The 22205-nt window shown below is 38.3% G+C and overlaps 1 protein-coding gene across 7 annotated transcripts in view; it reads right to left on the bottom strand.

The window, feature by feature from the left end:
• The window catches only part of ASPH (aspartate beta-hydroxylase), a 99966-nt gene that overhangs the window by 47261 nt on the left and 30500 nt on the right, over nt 1-22205 (bottom strand). For 5 of the 7 annotated variants that reach the window (XM_081013361.1, XM_081013362.1, XM_081013363.1 and 2 more), the window contains 5 exons: nt 13850-13939; nt 11480-11560; nt 10297-10443; nt 3295-3345; nt 1455-1511 (listed from right to left, as the gene is read on the bottom strand). In XM_081013361.1, coding sequence (XP_080869487.1) covers nt 1455-1511; nt 3295-3345; nt 10297-10443; nt 11480-11560; nt 13850-13939 — 426 coding nt within the window. Of the gene's footprint in view, nt 1-1454; nt 1512-3294; nt 3346-10296; nt 10444-11479; nt 11561-13849; nt 13940-17761; nt 19076-22205 lie in introns of those variants that run through there. The other 2 variants (XM_081013365.1, XM_081013366.1) reach the window with 1 other exon arrangement.

Below are 22205 nucleotides of genomic sequence, written 5' to 3'. Positions count from 1 at the left end.
ATTATGTGTTTGAGTCTACGTAAGTTAGCCTTATACGGCAGAATTCAATGGAGCAGTTCCATTCTAAGTTTCTACTTAGAACTACTCAGTTGGATATGGCCCTCTGCATACAGGCATTATAAGATACAACTGTGATATATAAACCAACTACTACTACTACTTATTATTAATAATAATAATAATAATAACAATATATTGGTGCATATACCATTTTAGCTTCATAGTGTATAATTTGTATTATGCCCCCATATATCACTATCATTTTCTTAGCATACTAAATCAGTATTTTTAATGTACAAATTGTTCCAAAGCAAAATAGAAATGAGTAATAAAGAACAGGCTTCATGCATCACACATCACTTACGAAAAGCACATGCCCTGACCATCTGACAGTCAGAAGCCATTTCCTCTTTTCATTAGGTTCAATTAAAACCCTTTCTTAAAACAGATAAAGAAGCTATCAAGAGGAACCGCTTTCAAAAATTAATCATCATTCTTCCCCTTGTTTCTTATTACAGCAGTTAGGCTGCCAGTTATTATTTTAAGAATATTATTTATAGTTGGAGTCAGTCTTTCAATCAAAGTCCTTAGTCATTGATGGAAATAAAAAAACATTTTTGCCTGTGATCTCACCAAAGATACAGTAGTAATACTATTTGGCTACCTTAAACATAGTATACTAAAGAACGATACATAAATGTCTACTCATTTTCTAACAGCCAGAATTACAGTATGTCAGAACTGGAAAAGCACCAAAAAAGATTCTTGGGTAGTCAAAGTCTGGGATATCGCATGCATAATGGAAGTTCACAAATCTGATTTGAAGTGAAAGAGTCAACAAGAAAATGTTTTTATGGAAGAAACTGAATTTGTTTATTTCTTATTGGAACAAAGTAAAAATATAAGACTCAGTGAATCCATATTATTTGCTGAGGAAAAGTTAATAGTATGAAGTGTAGGTGAAATAGTTAATAAGCAACATAAGATTCTAACTTTTCTTTTTCTTTAGCATTTATAGAAATATTTAACTGTTTGAGAATATGAGTGTATAAAAATATTAAAAATGTATTATAGTATTTTATTAATCTTTTGGTATTAACTGTAACTGCTGCACTGCAATGTATTTCATAAATAAACATATACACAAATTAAAATAATAATTTATAGGAGCACAAGGAGCTTTCACTGCTATATTACAATAAGTATTATTTTTAACCCTCTTCTGGGATGCCTTTTTGTCTCACAGATGGGACATTTTAAATGCACATTGTGCATTTATTTTAAAGATAACAGGAATGCAAGATCAACAGCCTACCAAGACAAAAGACAAGCTTTCCTTGATCTAAACTATGTGCACATTTGCAGTTCCATTGCTCACAAGGTTGGTTAAGCATAGAGAAACAGACACATTCTATATAACCTATTACTTCTATGTGAATAATAACCAGACAAACCTTGGCCTTCTGGTTCATATGTAGCTTCTTCCGTATGTGCATGATATTCATACGTATCTGAAAATTAGAAGTTCACATTAAATCACAAATAGCTTATTAATGCTGTTGTCACGGCTGGAGGGTTTAAATGAGTTAGACTAACTAGTTGCTTGGTCCCTGCTCCTGCCAACCTAGCAGCTCAAAAGCACACAGTGCAAGTAGATAAATAGGTACCGCTCCGGCGGGAAGGTAAACAGCATTTCCGTGCACTGCTCCGGTTCGCCTGAAGTGGCTTAGTCATGCTGGCCACATGACCCGGAAGCTGTAGGCCCGCTCCCTCAGCCAGTAAAGCGAGATGAGCGCCACAACCCCAGAGTCGTCCATGACTGGACTTAACAGTCAGGGGTCCCTTTACCTTTAACTCAAGATTGATGGGAAAGAAAGTCACACAACTATAACTGGGAATGCCCAGCTTTTATCAACACTAGCCATGAAAAGTTCGGAGTAGAAAATTTTCCCCCAGGAACAGATTGTCAAAGAAAGTAATAATATATATTATCTCAAAGCATTTAATAACTAGTCAATAGCAGGATTCTGTGCATGTCAATTCAGAAGCAAGCCCCTTTGCATTCAACGGGACTTGAACTCCAGTGTAGTTTGTGTATAGAATTTAAGCCTAGATGAACTAATGAATGCACATAGATTTCAACAAGTATTATGAAATATAATATATTTTGATCAGAATATCTTCAAATATTTTGATCTGGCATTTCATTAAACCCCTCTAACAAGGGTCCCACTTATATATTTTCTCTCTGATTCTCTATCTTTCTTTTCCTCTCTCCCCTTGCTCTATTTATCTTTATTCTCTATGTATGGGCATTTCATCCCCACTTGTGGGTTTGACTTTTACTGGATTCTCTCTACCCAAACTACAGACAGGCACCTTAATCATGTTCCTCTGCACAGAGCTTCACATAACTGCTGCCTCCAATGTCAGCACCAAAACAGAAATTTATCTGTCACCTCCCAAAAGGACCTCAACCCTGATGGAATCTTATCTTCAGATTTGCCAAATCCAAAAAAGGCAGCTTGCCACAGCCACTTTTACATTGGTCTTTCTAGTTAAGACTTATTAGGATTATAGACTGTGAATGTACATGAACCATGCTACCCTCAAATGTTGAGTGAGTTGCCTATGTATGGCATCTTTGCCCTGACTAGTATTTCTCAATACATAAGTTATCATCACCTGGCTGAGAAGATGCATTATGTAAATACAGTCATACCTCAGGTTACAGATGCTTCGGGTTGCGCACCACGCCAAACCCAGAAGTACTGGAACGGGTTACTACCAGGTTTCGGCACTTGCACATGAGCATATGAGCTAAATCGTGCTTTGCGCATGCGCAGAAGCACCGAATCGCAACCCACGCAGGTGCGACGCTGCGGGTTGTGAACGTGCTTCCCGCACAGATCATGTTCACAACCTGAGCGTCCACTGTAACATAAAATGTGAAATGGCATTGAATCATGGCAATCTGTCTTAGGTAAAGTTCCAGGTAGGTAGCCGTGTTGGTCTGATGTAGTTGAAATAAATAAGAAAATTGTCCAGCAGCATCTTAGAGACCAACTAAGTTTGTTCTGGGTATAAGCCTTCGTGTACATGCACACTTCTTCAGATACGATAGGTAAAGTTGTGATCCACTTAGGTAAGGTTGAAAACCAACACTTTAGAAAATTCCATCAACTATCTCTCCCATTAAATTTGCAAATATTTAGGATCAGTTCACAGACACATGTTCATCACCTGATATATGACTTCACAGCATCTCAAAGCTATTATGAAAAGCAGACATACCATGACTGTCATCTGCGTTTGGCTCTCCTGGTTGATAGTCACTTGCAGGTTCTGAAATGAAAAAGAAGGGAAATATTTGGTTTTTGAAGGTACATAAAACGTTGTATTCAGTGTAGCACTAGGAAAAATATTTCGTCAGACACTTCTCCCCCTGTATGTCTCCTAAAGCTGTTCGGGGATTTTCCCCAACCTTCCAGAGCACATTTGGGGACAGGGCAGGGCTTCTGGGAGGTAGGGGGGAATAGAGCAAGGAAATCCCATTATGCTATTGCAAATACTTTGTTGAAGACCACCTACTGCTAAGTTAAAATACTGTCAATTTTCAGAAAGGTGCCCAATTAATCTAACAGTTTTTAGACACATATGCTTGGAGTAGACATAATCCTGGAACTAGAATGTAAGGACTAGAGTAGACCACAGAACAATGTAAGGACTAGAGTAGACCACAGAACCATTTGTGCTGTCTTCCAATACTTCTTTTATTGCAAGTGAATTTCCTCATGCCTCCCTGCATCTTGGTATGAGCATCATCAGTTCAGGTTAAAATGAATCTAGGCATACTTCTAAATATTTTGAACATCCTGATAAAACCACAATTTTCAGGATCTTAGGCTTCAAGTTAGATGTATGCTTAAATACAAGAACATGGGAGGAATTCATGCATGAGAGGGGGAAGGCAGAAGGAAGGGAACACATGATGCTGCAGTCTTCTTCCATTCACTAAACTCTCCTTCCAATGACGTCCAAACTGGGTCACAATACAGTATACAAGTCATTTAAAGCAGACTTGATGACATACTATGTTTGACTGAACTGAATGAACTCAAAGACATATATTTATTCCATAAAAGTCTTAAGTAAAATATCTCACTTCCGGAGGCGGCGCGATCGGCAATGGCTGCCCGATCCTGGTAAGGAGAGGGAAGCTCCGCTGAAAACGGGTCGTCCGCTACGGCGAAGCGGAGACCCACTAAGGAAAACTACAGGCGGCAGAAGCCTGTAGTCTCGGGACCCGGCGGGCGCCAGAAGCAGCCCCCAAAACGTTGAAGGGACCCCGTAAGGGGCTCCGGATCGCGGAGGGGGTAGCGGCGCTGTGGGTCGTTGCACAATCAACGGAGCGAAGCCGCGTTGCTGTTGCCGGTGAGCGCTGACCTTTCTTCCTGCAATTTTCAAATTCGGAAAAGCTGCAACCCGTGAGTAATTTGGACTTTAAGAATTTTTGGAGACCTTTAAAACTTAGAATTTGGCTGAAAGCGGAGTGACGATAAACAGGAAGCCCGTCTTCCGCTAACACTGAACTTGAAAGCAAAGAACAGGAGGAGTGGAGACTAAAAGCGATGCTTTAACCAATTGCTGGCACCTATTTAAAATAGCTACCAGGGCAGAAAGACTTTAAGCTGTTGGCTTTTGGATTTATTTGGGAACAAGGATATCTTTCTTCTGTTGAACCAGTGGATTACAAATTAAATAAGAACCCCAGGTGCTGGAGCTGCCTGAGTAACTGAGCACCAGTCTGCAACATTGGATACTTTGAATTTAGACTTTGAAACATTCTGAGCTGGAACTTGTTATTTTGAAACATCTGCAGTCTAGGCACTGTCTGAAACACTGTTTTGCCTTACGTATACTCTGTAAAAATTTAACTCTGTGGAGGTCGTTGGATGTTGAATTAGATCTATAAATTTGAATTGGACTTGACTTTCTCCCTTAAGACATTTTAAGCTCCCTCTAGAGGATTTTGGACTTACAGCAGTGACTTTGTTTTACTTTCCTTTTCCCGGCCCTCTGTTTGACTGTTGCATCTGGGCTTCTACATTCTCATGGGAACAACTCAGTTTGACCTTGGTCTTTAGATAACTTTGGAATGAGTGGAACAAGGAAAAGGGGAAGAACCAAACAAACAACCTTAACTTTATCTGCGGCCTCACAGCGTAGATCATCTGTGCCTGCTTTGCCTTCCACTTTGCCTCCTGAGATAGAGGCGGCTTCCCTGTCACAGGCAGGGGAGGGAGAAACGGAAGAATTACAATTGGAAGATATGGCCTCAGGAGGGAGTGCTTCTGTTTTAGACAAAATTTTTGAAAAATTGGAGGCTTTGGATAGAAAGGTTGATTTGCAAACGGCTAAAATTGACCAGAATACAGAAAGTCTGAATAGATTAACTGGACAAGTTGCACAGAATGTCCAATCCATTGGAGAGTTGAAGGAGGCTGTAGGCGAAAACCGGAAATTGGCTGAGGATACTAGTCAAAGATTGGGAGAATTGGAGAAAGAAGTTAGACCACTCAGCAAACAAGTTGGAGAACATCAGATTCACTTTTTGATGACAGAGCTGCGGAACAGGGAGGCCAACTTGAGGATACGGTCAATACCAGAAGTAGAAGAAGACAATTTAATTGAGTTTTTGACCAAAGAATTTTCCAAGTTTTGGAAGTTAGAGGAAAAAGACTTTAAAATAGTATCTGCTTTCAGGCTTGGAAGATTTAGGAGGAAAGAGAAGCCCAGAGATTGTTTGGTTATACTGAGATCCAAGGAGGAAAGGGACAAGATTTTGGGCCTGCACTACGGGAAGTCACTGGACATTCTGGACAAGAGAATTGAAATTTACAAGGATATCCCTAAACAACTGTTGGACCTTAGATCTGACTACACGGAACTAGCAAGATTGTTGAGGAGCAACTCAATTATCTTCAGGTGGGAGTTTCCTCAAGGATTATCTTTTACTTTCAGAGGGAAAAAGATCAAAATTAGAACATTGGAGGATAGAGACAAGTTTCTGGAAGCACACGGAGAAGATCTTCACAAAGGACTTGGAGCACCAGGGCCCGAACCTTCAGGGGAGCCTGCGCCCTCGGACCCTCAAGGACCGGAGAACAAGGTACCACCCCAGCAAGAATAACCAGATTTATTCAGGATGTCTCTGCAGCTTCTGAGCTGGAATATAAATGGCTGCAACAGTCCGGAGAAAAGGAGAAAAATCTTTCACATTTTAAAAAAGGAACAATTGGACATTATTTGTTTACAAGAAACACATGTGATTAGGCTCCACAGAAAAGTGTTAATAAATAAAAGACTCGGCCAGGAATTTATATCTTCTGACACAGTTAAAAAGAGAGGCGTAGTGATTTATGCAAAAGAGAGCCTTTCACCTAAATTTCTGTTTAAAGATGAAAATGGAAGAATTTTGGCAATAGAAATACAACATCAAGGAGAAAAAATTTTGATATTAGGAATCTATGCCCCAAATGAAGGAAAATCGGATTTTTATAAGAAGTTGCATGAGACTATGCTGGATTATCTGGATTACAACAACATCATCATGATGGGAGACATGAATGGAGTCGTATCAACCAACATGGATAAGTCACAGAATCAAAATGTTACTAAAGAGGGAAGACTACCAAAGACCTTTTTTGAAATGACTGACAATATGGACTGGATTGATATTTGGAGAGTGAGAAACCCCCTGGGAAGAGAAGGAACATTCTTCTCTGAAGCCCAACTGACTTGGACAAGAATCGACCAAATATGGATAACTAGAAGTCTGGCACCTAAGATTAGAAAGGTGGAAATCTGCCCAAAGACATGCTCCGACCACAACGCACTGAGAATGGACATGACACTGATCCCAACCGGCTCCTTTAGATGGAAGATGAATGACGGCCTGTTTAGAGATCAAGAGATTGTAAAGAAGGCCCAAAAAACTCTAAAGGACTATTTTGAGGTTAATATGAACACCAGGGTGGAAAAAAGAACTATATGGGACGCAAGTAAGGCCGTGATGAGAGGGTTCCTGATACAACAGAATACCATAAAGAAAAGATCACAGAATGAAAGGAAGGACAAAATTTTGGAAAGAATTAAAGAGCTAGAGAAGAAGTTAAGATCTAACCCAAAGTCCCAGCCGATTCTACGAGAAATTAAACTTTATCAAGCACAATATTCTAAATTGATAAACCAGGAAATAGAATGGAAGATTAAAATAATGAAGCAAAAAACTTTTGAATCGGCTAACAAATGTGGAAAACTGCTAGCTTGGCAGTTGAAGAAGAGACAAAAACTAAACACGGTAACAAACCTAGAGATTGAAGGAAGAAGCATCCAGAACCCTGGAGAGATCAGAAAGTGTTTTCAGAAATATTTCAAAAAGTTATATACTCAAGGGCCACAAGATGAAATTGAGATTAAACAATTCTTGGAGAAAAATGGATTAGCAAAGCTGTCAGAAGAAAACAAAACAATTTTGAATGGTAAAATAACACGACAAGAGATTGAGCAGGCCATCCAGAACATGAAACAGGGCAAATCGCCAGGGCCAGATGGGCTGACCTCCATCTACTATAAGACATTGAAAGACTACCTGATACAACCATTGTTGGAGGTCAGCAATGAAATTATGGAGGGGAAGAGGGCGCCGGAATCATGGAAAGAAGCTTTTATCACATTGATACCAAAATCGGAAAGCGAAAAGACACAACTAAAGAACTACCGTCCCATTTCCCTTTTAAATGTGGATTACAAAATATGTGCAGATGTCTTGGCACGTAGATTCAAGAAAGTTCTAAATGAAGTAATTCATAAAGACCAGGCAGGCTTTCTCCCAGGTAGACATATGTATGCTAATACAAGGAACATTATAGATATACTGGAACTTTTGCAAACAAACATAAACACTAAAGCAGTTTTAATCTTTATAGACGCGGAGAAGGCCTTTGACAACATATCCTGGAAATTCATGAAGGGGAATCTAAAAGAAATGGGAGTGGGACGGGGGTTTGAGAATGGGATTGAGGCAATATACTCAGAACAAAAGGCTAAACTGATAGTTAACAATGTGGTTACAGAAGAGTTCAAAATTGAAAAAGGTACACGACAAGGCTGCCCGATTTCCCCACTACTATTTATCTCGGTTCTGGAAGTGCTCCTGAACATGATTAGAGGGGATCGGCTGGTGGAAGGGATCCAGGTCGGAGCGAAACAATATAAACTTAAAGCGTTTGCAGATGACCTAGTTCTGACATTACAGGAGCCGGAATCTAGTACGAAAAGAGTATTACAACTGATTCAAAACTTTGGTCGAGTGGCGGGATTTAAATTAAATAAACAAAAAACCAAGGTATTGGGGAAAAATTTGACAGATACTGAGTCGGAACGGTTTCAGAGGGAGACAGAGTTAACGGTGGTCAAGAAAGTGAAATACCTAGGGGTAAACATAACAGCAAAAAATCTGAGTTTATTTAAAGATAACTATGAAAAATGCTGGTTAGAAATTAAGAGAGACTTGGATAGTTGGTCAAGATTAAAACTTTCTTTGTTAGGCCGAATAGCTGCCATCAAGATGAATGTATTGCCAAAAATGTTATTTTTGTTTCAGACACTACAGATTGTAGACAAGACAGAGTGTTTTCGGAAGTGGCAGAAAGATATTTCCAAATTTGTCTGGCAGGGCAAAAAGCCCAGAATTAAGTTTAAGATATTAACGGATGCGAAAGAAAGAGGGGGCTTTGCCCTGCCAGACCTAAAGCTGTATTACGAAGCGGCAGCTTTCTGCTGGCTAAAAGATTGGCTACCTCTTGAAGATACGGATGTATTAGATTTAGAAGGTTTTAATAATGCATTTGGATGGCATGCATATTTATGGTATGACAAGGTTAAGACAAACAAGGCCTTTAAGAACCATATTGTCAGGAAAGCAGTATTTAATGTCTGGATAAGATACAAAGACTTATTGGAGAATAAAACTCCGAGGTGGCTGTCACCCCTAGAGGCTAAGGCCCGAAAAAGAGCCAATATGGAGGCCAATTGGCCAAAATATTGGGAGATATTAGAAAGAGATGGTAACAATTGGAAATTGCAGAGTTTAGAGAAAATGAAAGATAAAGTGCGAGACTGGTTACACTATGCTCAGATTAAAGAAGTATTCAAAAATGACAAAAAGTTAGGATTCCAGGTGGAGAAGTCAAAGTTGGAAACTGAACTGTTAGAACCTAAGACTAAAGTACTTTCAAAGATGTATAATTTGTTGCTGAAATGGAACACACAAGACGAAATGGTCAAATCGGTAATGATAAAATGGGCACAGGATATTGGGCATAATATTATGTTTGAAGACTGGGAAAGGTTATGGACCTCTGGGCTGAACTTCACTGCATGTAATGCTTTGAAGGAAAATGTAATGAAAATGATATATAGATGGTACATGACCCCAGTCAAATTGGCCAAAATATACCATTCGTCTGACAATAAATGTTGGAAATGTAAGGAAAATGAAGGAACTTTTTTTCACCTCTGGTGGACTTGCCCGAGAGTGAAGGCCTTTTGGGAGATGATATATAATGAGTTAAAAAAGGTGTTTAGGTACACCTTTACTAAGAAACCAGAGGCCTTCCTCTTGGGCATTGTCGGCCAGAGTGTGTTAAAGAAGGACAGAACATTTTTCATGTATGCAACAACGGCAGCAAGGATACTGATTGCTAAGAACTGGAAAACTCAAAATCTACCTACGCTGGAAGAATGGCAGATGCAGCTGATGGACTATATGCAATTAGCTGAGATGACCGGCAGAATTCGAGACTTGGGAGAAGAGAGGATGGAAGAAGACTGGAAGAAATTCAAGATTTATCTGCAAAAGTATTGTAATTTGGTTGAATGTTGATTGGGATGTCAGAGTAGAAGTAATTGTCTACCACTAAATTAGACTTAAGTTTAAACTATACGCTAATGATCAAATCCAAGATTATGAACAAAATGATAATTTGTTTGGAAATAATTCTTTAACGATGTAAGTGTGTGCGGGAGGCGTGGGGGAGTCCAAAGTAATGATGAAAAGATGTCAAATAATCAATGTTATTTGTTTAAATATGTTTATGTATTGAAAAACTTGAATAAATATATATTAAAAAAAAAAAAGTCTAAGTAAAATATCTCACCACCTTCTTAATCTCTTTCAAAAAAGGAAAAGGAAAAGAACAACATGCTGAATACTCTTAATATTTTAGGTACCTTCATAGTCAGATTCTGGTGTTTCTAACACTTCTGGCCCTTTATCTTCAAGGTCTCCATCATAGACATCCTGTTCTGTGGGAACGTCAGGTGATTCACTATTCTCCTCCTGAAAATCTGTTTCTTCATCCGCTTCATTTATTTTTTCTTAAAATGTTAGAAAAACAGCCTATCAACTGAACAGTCTCAATTGCATTCTGTAATCACCGCCCTTCTAAACAGATCATTGGTACAATCCAAACACATTTAAGGCCCACTGGGTTGGATCCAGATGGAATTTTGCTAACTGGATGTCCCACTGGAGGAAGGGGAAGAACACCATTTTTGGAGACCCCCCCCCTTTCCTCAGACAGCTCTCTGTGCACCTTGAAAATCTGTTCCATAGTATTAGGAGACCCTGAAGAACAGTATGGGAAGTTGCACAGGGGACTACTTTATTATTTATTTATTTATTATTACATTTATTTATTATTATTATTATTTAAATAAATAAATAAAATAAAATAAATAAATTATTTAAATAAATAAATAAATATTTATTTATTATTATTATTATTATTACATTTATTTCCTTCAAGGAACTCAAAAAAGCTACACAGTTCTCCCCCTCTTCATGTTATCCTCACAACAACCCTGTGTAGTAGGCTAGGCTGAGAGACAGTGACTGGTCCGAGGTCCTCCAGTGAGCTTCATAGCATAGTGGGGATTTGAATCCTGGTCTTCTAGGTCCTGCCAAAAATCATCATCTTCCCCTTTTGCCAGCAGGAGCATCAAGTAAAGTGGAATGAAAGCCTCTGCTGGACTGGAGTCCCATCCGCAAATGAAGGAGCCCTTCTGTTTGAGGAGGGAAATGTCCACATACAACCCACTAGTTTAAAATTGCTCCTTTCACAGAAATCAGTGGATCTTAAGAGTGCTTAGCTCTGATATTGTGCCTCAAGCATTTACTGTTAATATGGGATAATTCTATAAACTGGTATCATTGGACAAACATGTGAGGGGCAGGTCATTAGCCACTACAGTCATTATTGCATTTTGGAAAGCAAACATTTATTTCCAACCAGCAGCAAAAATGTTCTGAACGATCGGTAACTAGCTACATACATTTTTTTAACTGATCAAAATAATTGATTAGTTCTAAAATTTCTTTTTAGAGGTTCATGGACAAAGTATTCATTCATACCAAACTCTGTTTCAAGAACTTGACGTAGCAAAGTGTCCATTTCATCTTCCTCTTCTGGTTCTGCTTCGGCACTTCTGTGTTCTACATTATTTTAGAGAATACATCAAAGGTAAGCAGAAAGAAGAGACTAAACTCGAAAACCAGAAAACAAATACTTTTAGGGAAAGTGAGCATGTTTACCTATGGATTTGATATATGGCACGTGATATAAGGCATTTTTATTCAAGTTTTTTTCATATACAGGTGACTCCCCACTTACACAGGGGAGTCTGTGCTGGCCCTCTGCACACATAAATGAAATGCCCTTAAGTGGGAAGCACCCCACTGCACCTCTGACTCACCAGGACACCCTCCCAGAGCCCAAAGAGGACATCCTCTTTGGGCTCCGGAGAGGGTCTCCCCACAAGCTGGAGGCGCAGCAGGGCTTTGTTGAGGTCCTTCAGGTCTCTTCCCCTACTTCTGGGTTCCTGATACAATGCATTTGCACAGTCACACATGACGTGGACATCCATAAGTGGGGTGGTGCCTGTACATTTCACAAACATGTACCCACAGAAGCTGGTGGACTCTCCTTCATTGAAGGTTTTTAAACGGAGATTGGATGGCTATCTGTCAGGGATTTTTTGAGCTGTGATTCCTGCATTGCAGAGCATTGGACTAGATAACCATTGGTTATCTATGATTCTGTGAGTCCATAAATTAACAGTATGAGACTATAGTTAAGTACAAGGCTATAGTACAGCAGGGGGTTGTTGCTGTTTTACAGTCAAACACTGTATACATTTTGTAAAATAAAATAAATCTAGTAGAGATGGACGAAGCATTCCACATCACTCTCCATGAGTGAATGGGGGTTGGAAGCCAACATCTGAAGGCCACAGGTTAGTCACCTCTAAGTTTAAATAATTTGAAACTATCCATCATGATTAACAGTGCATCTTCCATGAGCTGGGAGTATGTGGTAGAATCTGCTATCTAGACTCCTGAGGATCTTAGCTTTCGTTTTTACATAAAGCACTTTTGCAGCCCTCATGATAATGAAAATGTTTGAATATGAGCCAGCACAGCCTGTAAGGTTTTATCATACAAAGGCAGACTTCAGGCTTCTGGAATCTACATTGTTTTTTACTAGAACCCCAAGGTCCACAACCTAGAATTAGAGCAACAATGGGAGCTTATGAAGCAGAACGAATTACTGATTGTACCATAAGAGCAATATATTGGTAAAACCTACACAGAGAAGTACAAATCTACAGTCAAGTTAATATGGATCTCGGATTTTTGACATTTATGTTGCTTATTATATACTGCATTGTATGTTTTGTTGCACATTGCCCTGTGGCCATTTTTGGCACTGGGCAGTATAGAAATTTCTCAAATATCAGTGGGATGTACATATTGCAAGAAGATTTCCAAGTACTAGGAAACTTGCATATTGTTTTAAGTGTCTTTAAAATATTTAATCTGGACCCACTCCATTATAGAAAATACTCATTTCTTTTTACAATACTCAATGCCTGAAATGAAGAAAAATATTTGTCATGCTAAGAGTGGCAAAGAACAAAAACAAAATAAATGAATGTACTGGCATATGTATACAGTGTAACAGAAAGCTGTTTAGGGTGTTTATACAGTTCAATCCCTGTTATAAAGAACTCTAGTAAAGAAACTACTTTTAATATTTCAAGCTAATTAATATTTTATTTGAAAAGTTTTAAAGGTTATATGGAGAATCTAGTCTATTAAATGAATATACATCCAAAGATGATTTCAATAGCTATTTCATTTTTGAGTGCAGTCCAACAGTGTTCATCTGCCAGGGGAAACCTAAAGTGCTGGTGGAACAGATACACCCTTCCTCCTATACCCCCCAAATCTGTTCTGGAGGGCTGCAGAGTAGTTGGGGTGTGGGAATGGTGCTTCAGGAAGAAGCAAGGAAGGAGATGTCCACTCACACGACATTGGATGCCACCCTCTGTTTTTATCTTTTCTGATTTGGGGCATATTTTCATATGTTTACTTCCCTGAGAGATGAGTTCAGAATGATTTTGTGTAAATGTGCTGGTGAAGTACACACAACAATTCATGAACCAGAAACTAGGTTTGTCCTGCTGACTAATCTTTCATGAAAGATCTAAATAGAAAGAAATTCAATGTGACATTATGCATATCGCTACCTCAATGGAACCATTCTGAAAGCACTCCCATAGTGTTAACAGTATGGAAGAGGGTTTGCAATACGACAAGATCTGCAAACCTCTCATTGAGGACAACTTGCTGTAGAGCAGATGCTGTAAAGCTTTTACCATACAAAAAGATAGGCAAGACTGGAGTTTATTTTTCTATGACTTAGTTTGCAAGAGAACCTACCTGCTCTCCCATGTGGCTCCTCTGTAGGTTGGGTAACCTCTTCAGCATCTCTTGGCTTTTGCTGTTCTGGGACAGATCTTTCTTTAAGTCCTGCATTGTTTAGTTATAAAGTTAACTTTAGCCTTTCTGATTCAACATTTTGGCTTTCTTAGGTATCACTGAGATAATGACAAGGGGTTGAATCCAAACTTAGAAAGACTGTAACGGCTCCTTCCATTTAGGCTTTTGATCCAGTGGAGGGATCAAGCTGAGGGAAGAGGAAACGTCCACTCATCCCTGCTTTCCTTGCAACCCCACACAATATTATTTTTTCAGAGGGCTTTAAGGGAAGGACGGAGGAATTGCCACCTTCTCCCTTCTGCCTGTGAAGGAGTCCCCTGATCAGAACTCTGCTCGAAGGAGTCTCCCCCACGGGGAGCAAAGTCTGGATCCAAGCCCACAAATATAAAGACTACCAAAAAGGAGAGTACATACTACACACAAACAACCGAAGTACCACATTGTATTTCAAAGTCCAACATTTTTTTCATTTTTTAAAACCAGTTTTTGGAGCCTGTTGCAGCATCTTCTTAAAGGAAAACTTCTCTCTGTATGAACTGGTTTCATTTCCAGCTGCCTTTAAATCAGTTTCCTTTTGCCAAAACCCAAAGTTGCTCTGTAAATATGGGGTTATGGGCTGCTTCAAAGAAATCTCTCCAAATGCTGCTGTGAACTTATATGTGTCTCTGGATGGCACTCTTAAATTTTAATTACCTAGAGCATCAAAAGATGGTATTACAAATATTAGGGCCACTTCTTCTAAAATATATATTTAGTTGTTAAGCAGAAGCCAAAGGTGGATTTGGGATAGTAGCTGTTTCCAAATGAAGGTTGAAGCTCCATTCCTAATCCTTCACCCTTGCTTCATTCCTTATTTAACCCCACACACCCACACACCAACAACTCCCCTATCCAGTATAGAGATCATTACCATTGATGAAACAAGGAGAACTGGCTTGGGGTAAAGGGAAGAAGAATGAAGTGAAGCAATGTATGTCTAATGAAAATACTGCTTCCCACTCAAAGCCAGCTCACGGGCAGAGAAGGAGGAAGGTATCTTTCCAAGGTTAAGATTCTAGACTGAGGGGCGTAGGGGGAAGAGTGAAAACGATGTCTCAACCTCTCTTTCCCCTAAACTGTTTCTGAGGACCTTCTCTGTGGCACACTTTTGAGAGTGAAAGATAGGAAGAGCTAATCTATACATTATACAGAATAAAGCAACATACAAATAGAATTCTGGATTGTACTACTTCAGATTACAGGCAGAAAAAAAGGAGACAATATATTTTGAATGCTTCCACATGTAAAATGCTCCTGACATACAATTAATAGATTTTGCACCACTAAAAACAAACATGTTTTTCTAGCTAGAAGTAGTATAAATGAGTGGCATTTCCATCAAATGACTAAACCAGGCATAGAGAACCTGTGGCTCTCCAAACGTTGCATTTCAGTTCCTATAAATTCTAATCAATATGGCTAATAGTTGTGGGGGAACCACAGTTTTCTTTCCCTGATCTAAATAATGGATGTAAACATTTTTCAAATGGGAGACAGGTTACAGATCCAGCCACTTGACCTGTCAAATCCAAATACCATGCTACAATCTTATCATTTAGCATCTTTGATCAAGACAATTCCCCAAAATTCATAATCGGCATGTACTTGACCACATTGGCAATATTCCACCAATACTGCACAACAAAGCACAGAAAATCATGAGGGGGCTCAGTAAGAAAGGCCTGCACATCAACAGTGATCATTGTCCACTTCAAGAAAATGGAATATGATGGACTCATTTTTATCCATTGCAATTTTAAAGTAAGCGGAAGCATTTCTGAGCAGTGATTTTAACATATCTTCTGTAGCATTTATAAGTTTACAAACTGCTAGTATAGTCCACCAAAACCTTGGGTGCAACCCATTCTGCTGTAAACAGAAGTGGCATAAAAGAACATCCCTAATTTTCTGGTGGATTGTGTTATAGAGAATAGGTCACTCTGTGATTTTACTAAATGGACACCAAGGCTGCAATCCTACTCACACCCATGTTAGAGTAATTCCCACTGAGCATAAAGAGCTTTACTTCTGAGTAAATGTATATAGAATTGCACTGTCAGTTTCTTCATTCTTCTTTCAGAACAAACTGGTGACATGAAACTCTATTGGAATATTACTGTAAACTCATTTCATACAAGAATGTGCATGGTTTTGATGATTTTCTGTATGCAGAACTGCAAAGTATTTTCTCAAAAGATTCAACCTGTATGTTTCAATCCAAAACGAAGTAAAATATGAACTACCCTAAAAGTTACCATGAACCAGATGTAACATCTAAATGGTACAAACTCAGTCTTCATGTTGCTGAATCTTCATTTGTTAGAGGTAAAGATCAAATTATTATTATTATTTATTAAATTTGTATACCATCCTTCATCCAAAGATCACAGGGCAGTTCACAACACGCACAAAATAAAACAAAACAAAAATCAAATAACAAAACAAAACCCCTCCCACAAACACATTTAAAAGGCCATGGAATGCTGATCAGCCAGAGGCCTGGTTGTAGAGAAATGTTTTCACCTAGCACCTAAACATATGTAATGAAGGTGCCAGACGAGCCTTCCTCAAAGAGCATTCCACAAACAGGAAGACTGCAAGGAAAATGCCTGTTCTCATGTTGTCACTCTCCTGACCTTTCATGGAGAAGGCACATGAAGAAGGGCCTTAGATGATTATCATAGGGTCCGCGTCAGTTCATATGGGGGAGAGGCAGCCCTTAATGTCTGTAACCATAAATTCTGTACATCCACACCATTTAGATGCAGTACCAAATGTATAGATGTTGAGGTAAGCAGGAAAGTCTCACGCCACATGGAGTTTGTTCGTTCTCAGAAACATATAAATAGGCCAGAAGTTCCATGTCCAACCTGCTCCTCAGGCCCTATAATACTGCTTTGCAGGAACCTGTCTTGTGGACAAATTGTTTGTAACACTAATCAATGTGTTTATGTACTACCTATGTGTGCTATAGGCACAAATCCCCTTTGCTATACGGAAAAGTGACAGTCTGACCTTTGCTGATGGAATATCAATCTCAGCTGAATAAGAAATGGTTAGACCCGCTCATATCAGTTTGGAGAGAAACTTGCCTTGATTGTGAATGGGCTGAGTCCACCTACACTTTTCTGGATTTTCTTTTTTAAAAAACTCAGGCTTGTCATAAACATCATTCAAAGCTTGGAAACATCTAGAAGCTCCCCAATCACCAGCTCATTTGCCAGTCTCTTCTCTTTCCTAAAAGCTTTCCCAAAATGTAAGCTGGAGGTGGAAAGGAAAACAGCAGCACCTGAAATTTGCAAAACCCAAGGGCTCTACCTAAATTTGATTACTTATGCAGAGCATTATAAGCTAAGGGGTGAGAAGTGACAGAATAGGGTTGGCTTGGCTCACAATGAAAGGATAGAAGCCATTTACATTGGAAGATTAATTTCCAACTTCCACCACCCTTTTAAAAAAAATTATCTAGCTATAAACTGATCAACCCAAATATATAACCCCTGGTATTAGGGAAGTGCTAGTATTTCATTATTGTATTCTACGCTTTGTTCCCCACTCATCTCTCTGCCATTCAAGTATGATACTATAGCGTGTATCCACTATTTCATGCAATAGTTCACACAAAAGTGAAAATTTGACAATGGGATGCAAATACATAATCCAATATACATTTCAGAAAACATGGAAGAGATGGTCCCAGAAAAACCCACACAGATGTCTAAAATTTAAATTGCATAGGTTTTTTCACATGATCAAGTAAAGCATTTTATCTCATGAGAATTCTAAATGTGTTGTATTACTGAAAAACAAGGCTAAAATATGTTGTTTTTATTTTTGTGTCAAAATTGTACTTTGTCACCCATATATGAGTACTTCTTGTGGTAAGACCAGAGACACAAAGAGCTACACAACCATATATTTTCAAACCTTGCACTGATCATAGCACATATACCAATGTCTGTTCAGCCCTAGATTTCCCCCTCGCCCCAAATACTTTTTGACACAGTATTCTCCATGTCAAGATAAAAACAGCAAATGGACTTATTCCAAATATCATTTTGGAAAAGATTATATTCAAGGTTTATTTAAAAACATATATAATAGTATGTCCTACTTTCTACCCAACAGGAAACAAAACCAGTGCCGTCTGTAAAATGCAAACAGAGGGGGTAGCAATGAAGGTATAATTTGTAGTAAATGTTCTTACTTATTTTACACCTGTTCTTCACATTTTTTCATTGCTCCATTTGAGCTTTCATTCTTCCATGTATTTATTTTCTGAATAGTTGAAAAAGATGTGTTTTGTTGCACTTTCTAGAGTGATATGGATATTGATAAGATTTTCCATCGTTCCAAGTGTATAAATTGGATCATGTTCATTGAACACAAAAATAAAAATTGAAAACTAGTCTACCTTATTTTCCCCTAATACTTCTACTTCCCAGTGTAAAACAACACTTACAAATATTTCAGTGTTTTATTTTTGCATTAGCCTTATGTGTGACATACTGAGTACCAAAAACATTCCATTATATAAATGATGTCAGTACAATAAGAATGTACAAGACATTATCAGACATACTATGTACAAATTGAAATTTCATAGCAGTCTATCTTATTTCATGCTTACAATTTCATACATATTCTAAGGCTGTTTGTGCAAATGATTCTGTCATCTTGTTTACTCTAACAAGCTTAAGACAAATTGCCTTAGTGGTGCTATATTACATTCTCGTGCTATCAGTTCTAACTGAAGCAACATTCAGATATGAAAATAGTATCATTTTACTTTTTTCCTCTTCTCTTCATCCTTTGCTGAGCTATCAGATGCTTTAGAAAGGGCTTTAGCTATTTTCTTAATTTCTTTCTCTTTGCCACTAGTTGATTCTTTTATCTCTTTATTTTTAAGATTCTTGTCTAACCCTGATCTCTCCTTTTCACCTCTCCTGTCTCGCTTAACCTTTTCAGATTCTTTTTTGGATTTATCATCAGCAACTTTCTTATCCTTTCTCTCCAAGTCATCAACTTTCTTCTTGGTTTTTTTCCTCTCTTCATCTTTGGTTTCCTTCTTTCCTTCTTGCTTCTCTTTCAATTTCTTGGCTGGTTCTTTGATCTCTTTTATTTTTTCTATTTTCCCATTTAAAAAAGGGGAAATGTTCATTAAGGAACACACATTAAGACACTGGATATTAGTAAACCAAACTCACATCACAAATTCATAGTTGCAATTCAAAAGAACTTGATCACACAGTATTAGTACTGTCAAAAGAACTGCAGGTAGCAATCCCTACTTGGGATGTGCCAAGGGAAATAACTTTCTATTTTATAGGGCTTCCCAAAACTTATTCTTCAGCATCAGATGAAAACTGTCCTATTTCCCCAATTTTAACAGTATTTAAACTAGTTCTCCTATTTTAAGGGGTTTCTGTATTGTAAGTGGCCTTAGAGAAACTGACGTATACCTTTCTTAATTAAATATGTTAAAAGAATTTTCAATTGCTTGAAAAATGATTCAGCTGCCAGCTTTTTTAAAAAATCATGCTACCTGATGAGCTACTAAATAAAATTAGAAAAGAGATACACTGTTAAATGGAAATCAATGACTATAAAATGTATTCGCCTATTTTACAAGATGTCTATAACTGGCATAACCTCCTTATAATGTATCTAAAATTTGCATATACAACACTGACATCTTGCTCATACTACAGACTTTGGTTTGCACAGTGAAACTCCCCCTTCCTCTCCTGTAGCGCCCTCAAAATCTGTTTGAGAGGATTGGGGGACTCTCCAAAGCACATTTTGGAGGTGCACAGGGAAAGGAGAGGCAAGTAAAAGTCCCACTGCACAAGCAGAACTGTGTTCACTCAGCTTTTATACAATCCATGGATTTTGAGGGGCTGGGGATATCGTAAAAGAGAGGAAGCAGTTCAAACATACGCTGAATTAAATTTGCATACTTTAAAGTCAGGGGTGGGGAAGCTGTGGCTGGAATGATGGAAGCTGTAGTTCAACAATTTATGGAGGGCCACAGATTCCTCACCCCTACGTCAATCATTCTGCTACTGTACTTTTTACATCTGCTTGGTCTTTTCTCTTAAGATCTCCTTGACCACTGCCCTTATGCACTGCCTTCATTGAACTAACAGAAAACATGACTAATCTCAATTCAAAAATGCTAAACCCAGTGCTTTTTTTTTCTAAAAAAATGTTTAGGGGTACTCTCATTTTTGTACTCATCTTGAAATACTGACCCTCAATGAGGCGAAAGTTAGAGTCACAAAATATTAAGGGGTATGCGTACCCCTGCATCCCCCCAGAAAAAAAGCACTGGCTAAAATTAAGCATGATGTTACATATATTTGAAAAAGATAAGTGAAAAACAAAGTTAGGCACCCCTAGGTGAGTACAGTACTGCAACTCATTTGAAGTTTAAATGGCTGTGACCCCATAAAACAGGAATGAGGAATTTGTGCATGCCCACAACTCCCATCATTTCTGACCCTTGGGCCATGCTGGTTGGAGCTGATTGGAACTGAAATCCGTCAACTTTCGGAGGGTGACAGCTTCCCCCACCCGTTTCATAGGCTAATTTTAGAATGTTAAACTGACTCCAGAGGTCATGATTTCTAAAGAAGACACTGCATGGAGTATTTCCATTGTGCTGTAAACACAAGATAAAAATAAGATCCTACTGAAAACACCTGATTTTAATGATGACCATCATGTAGACATTTTTTTATTAGAGGCCAAAAATACTATATCATCATAAAATGGTTTAAAAATAGTTTAGAAAGTTATATATGTAGAGACTTATGAAAATGATTGAGGCACACAAATCTGCATTCAGTTTGCAATTAAAACTGACAATATTATTTCAATAGATTAATACTGAAATAGATCTGAAGTATTGTAGCTGCCTTTAATTAAAAAAATATGCTGATACCATAATTAGTGTTTTAATTACATGACAAAAATGCCACTTCAGGTAAAACTCAAATCCAATCAAGTACTAGCTAATATGGAAAAGAAAACCACGAACACACATGCACATATTTCTGAATTAAATATTCAGGGAATTATGAGTAAACATGGGCCAGGGAGGATCGGTAGACTGGGGCAAGAATTAAGCGCCTGCCAAAAATTTCCCCATTAGGTAATTACCTCTCCTCTTGCAGCCAAACTCTAAAGTCAGAAGTACGTTCGGGGAAAGGGAGGTTCAGGTGTGGTAAAAGCACCCTTCTAGCTGGCCTTTCCTTCCAATATGTTCTCCAGCTCACATTCTCCAGCAATTGTGAGATTGAGAACAAACATTTGCTAAACATTATTTAGTCCACTCTTCCCAACAAGGGCTTTTCTTCTACACCTGTTTTTAAAAAAACATTTGCGAAGGATGATTACAATAAATTATTGAGTGATCTACAATCCCTCTACCGTGAATGGAAATAGGAGCAATGCATTTGGAATAAAAATCTTTTAAGATTAGCATTACTAACTTGTTGGGTTCAGAGCATGGTTAATGCTTCATTGCATGAGGAAATGGTTTCTTCTGCCTTGAAAGAGACAGTGGTACAACTGCTCCTAAAGAAACTGGCTCTGGGCCCCGTAGACTGGAACAACTACTGACCAGTTGCAAGTACCTCCTTTTTGAAGGAAGGTGGTGGAGAGGACTGTGGTGGATGTTTTTAGTTTATTGCTGATTTTGCTTTTTAAAAAAGTTCTTCTTAATAGTTGTTATTAACTGGTTTAACCAATAATTTTATTGTTTTATTCTTTTTGTACACTGCTTTAAGATATTTTACAGTGTATAAATTTTAGAAATAAATAAATAAAGCCCTGAGAATAAAAAGACTATGATATTACAATGAAACATAAAAAGGGAGCACTTCTCCTTCAACAGGAAGACATGAACTCTAATTAAGAAAGGCCCAGCATATTTTGAGCAGAATGCTTGGGGTAACAATATGAAAACCATATAGTATTTCATATGCCATGCACATTGTAGAAGCCTTATCTATCCAAATGATTGAATTCTTTGCCCAAAGGCCTTGATCCAAAGGCGTGCACTCAGGGATCAGAAATTCTCATGCATCACTGGGAAAATTCAGCTAGAATTCTGCTAGTTAGATATTTGACAAGAAAGACTGAATGTAGCATCCTATTTTTCCTTCCCAGACAGTTGACTAGTAGGAATCCAATCTTTATATTTGCCCCAGGTTACACATGCCCTGTCCCAAATCCTACAGAATTGCATGCA

This window comes from Podarcis pityusensis, assembly GCF_964106645.2.
Source record: "Podarcis pityusensis genome assembly, chromosome: 7".
Taxonomy (NCBI): domain Eukaryota; kingdom Metazoa; phylum Chordata; class Lepidosauria; order Squamata; family Lacertidae; genus Podarcis; species Podarcis pityusensis.
This window is presented reverse-complemented; position numbering and strand designations above follow the sequence as displayed.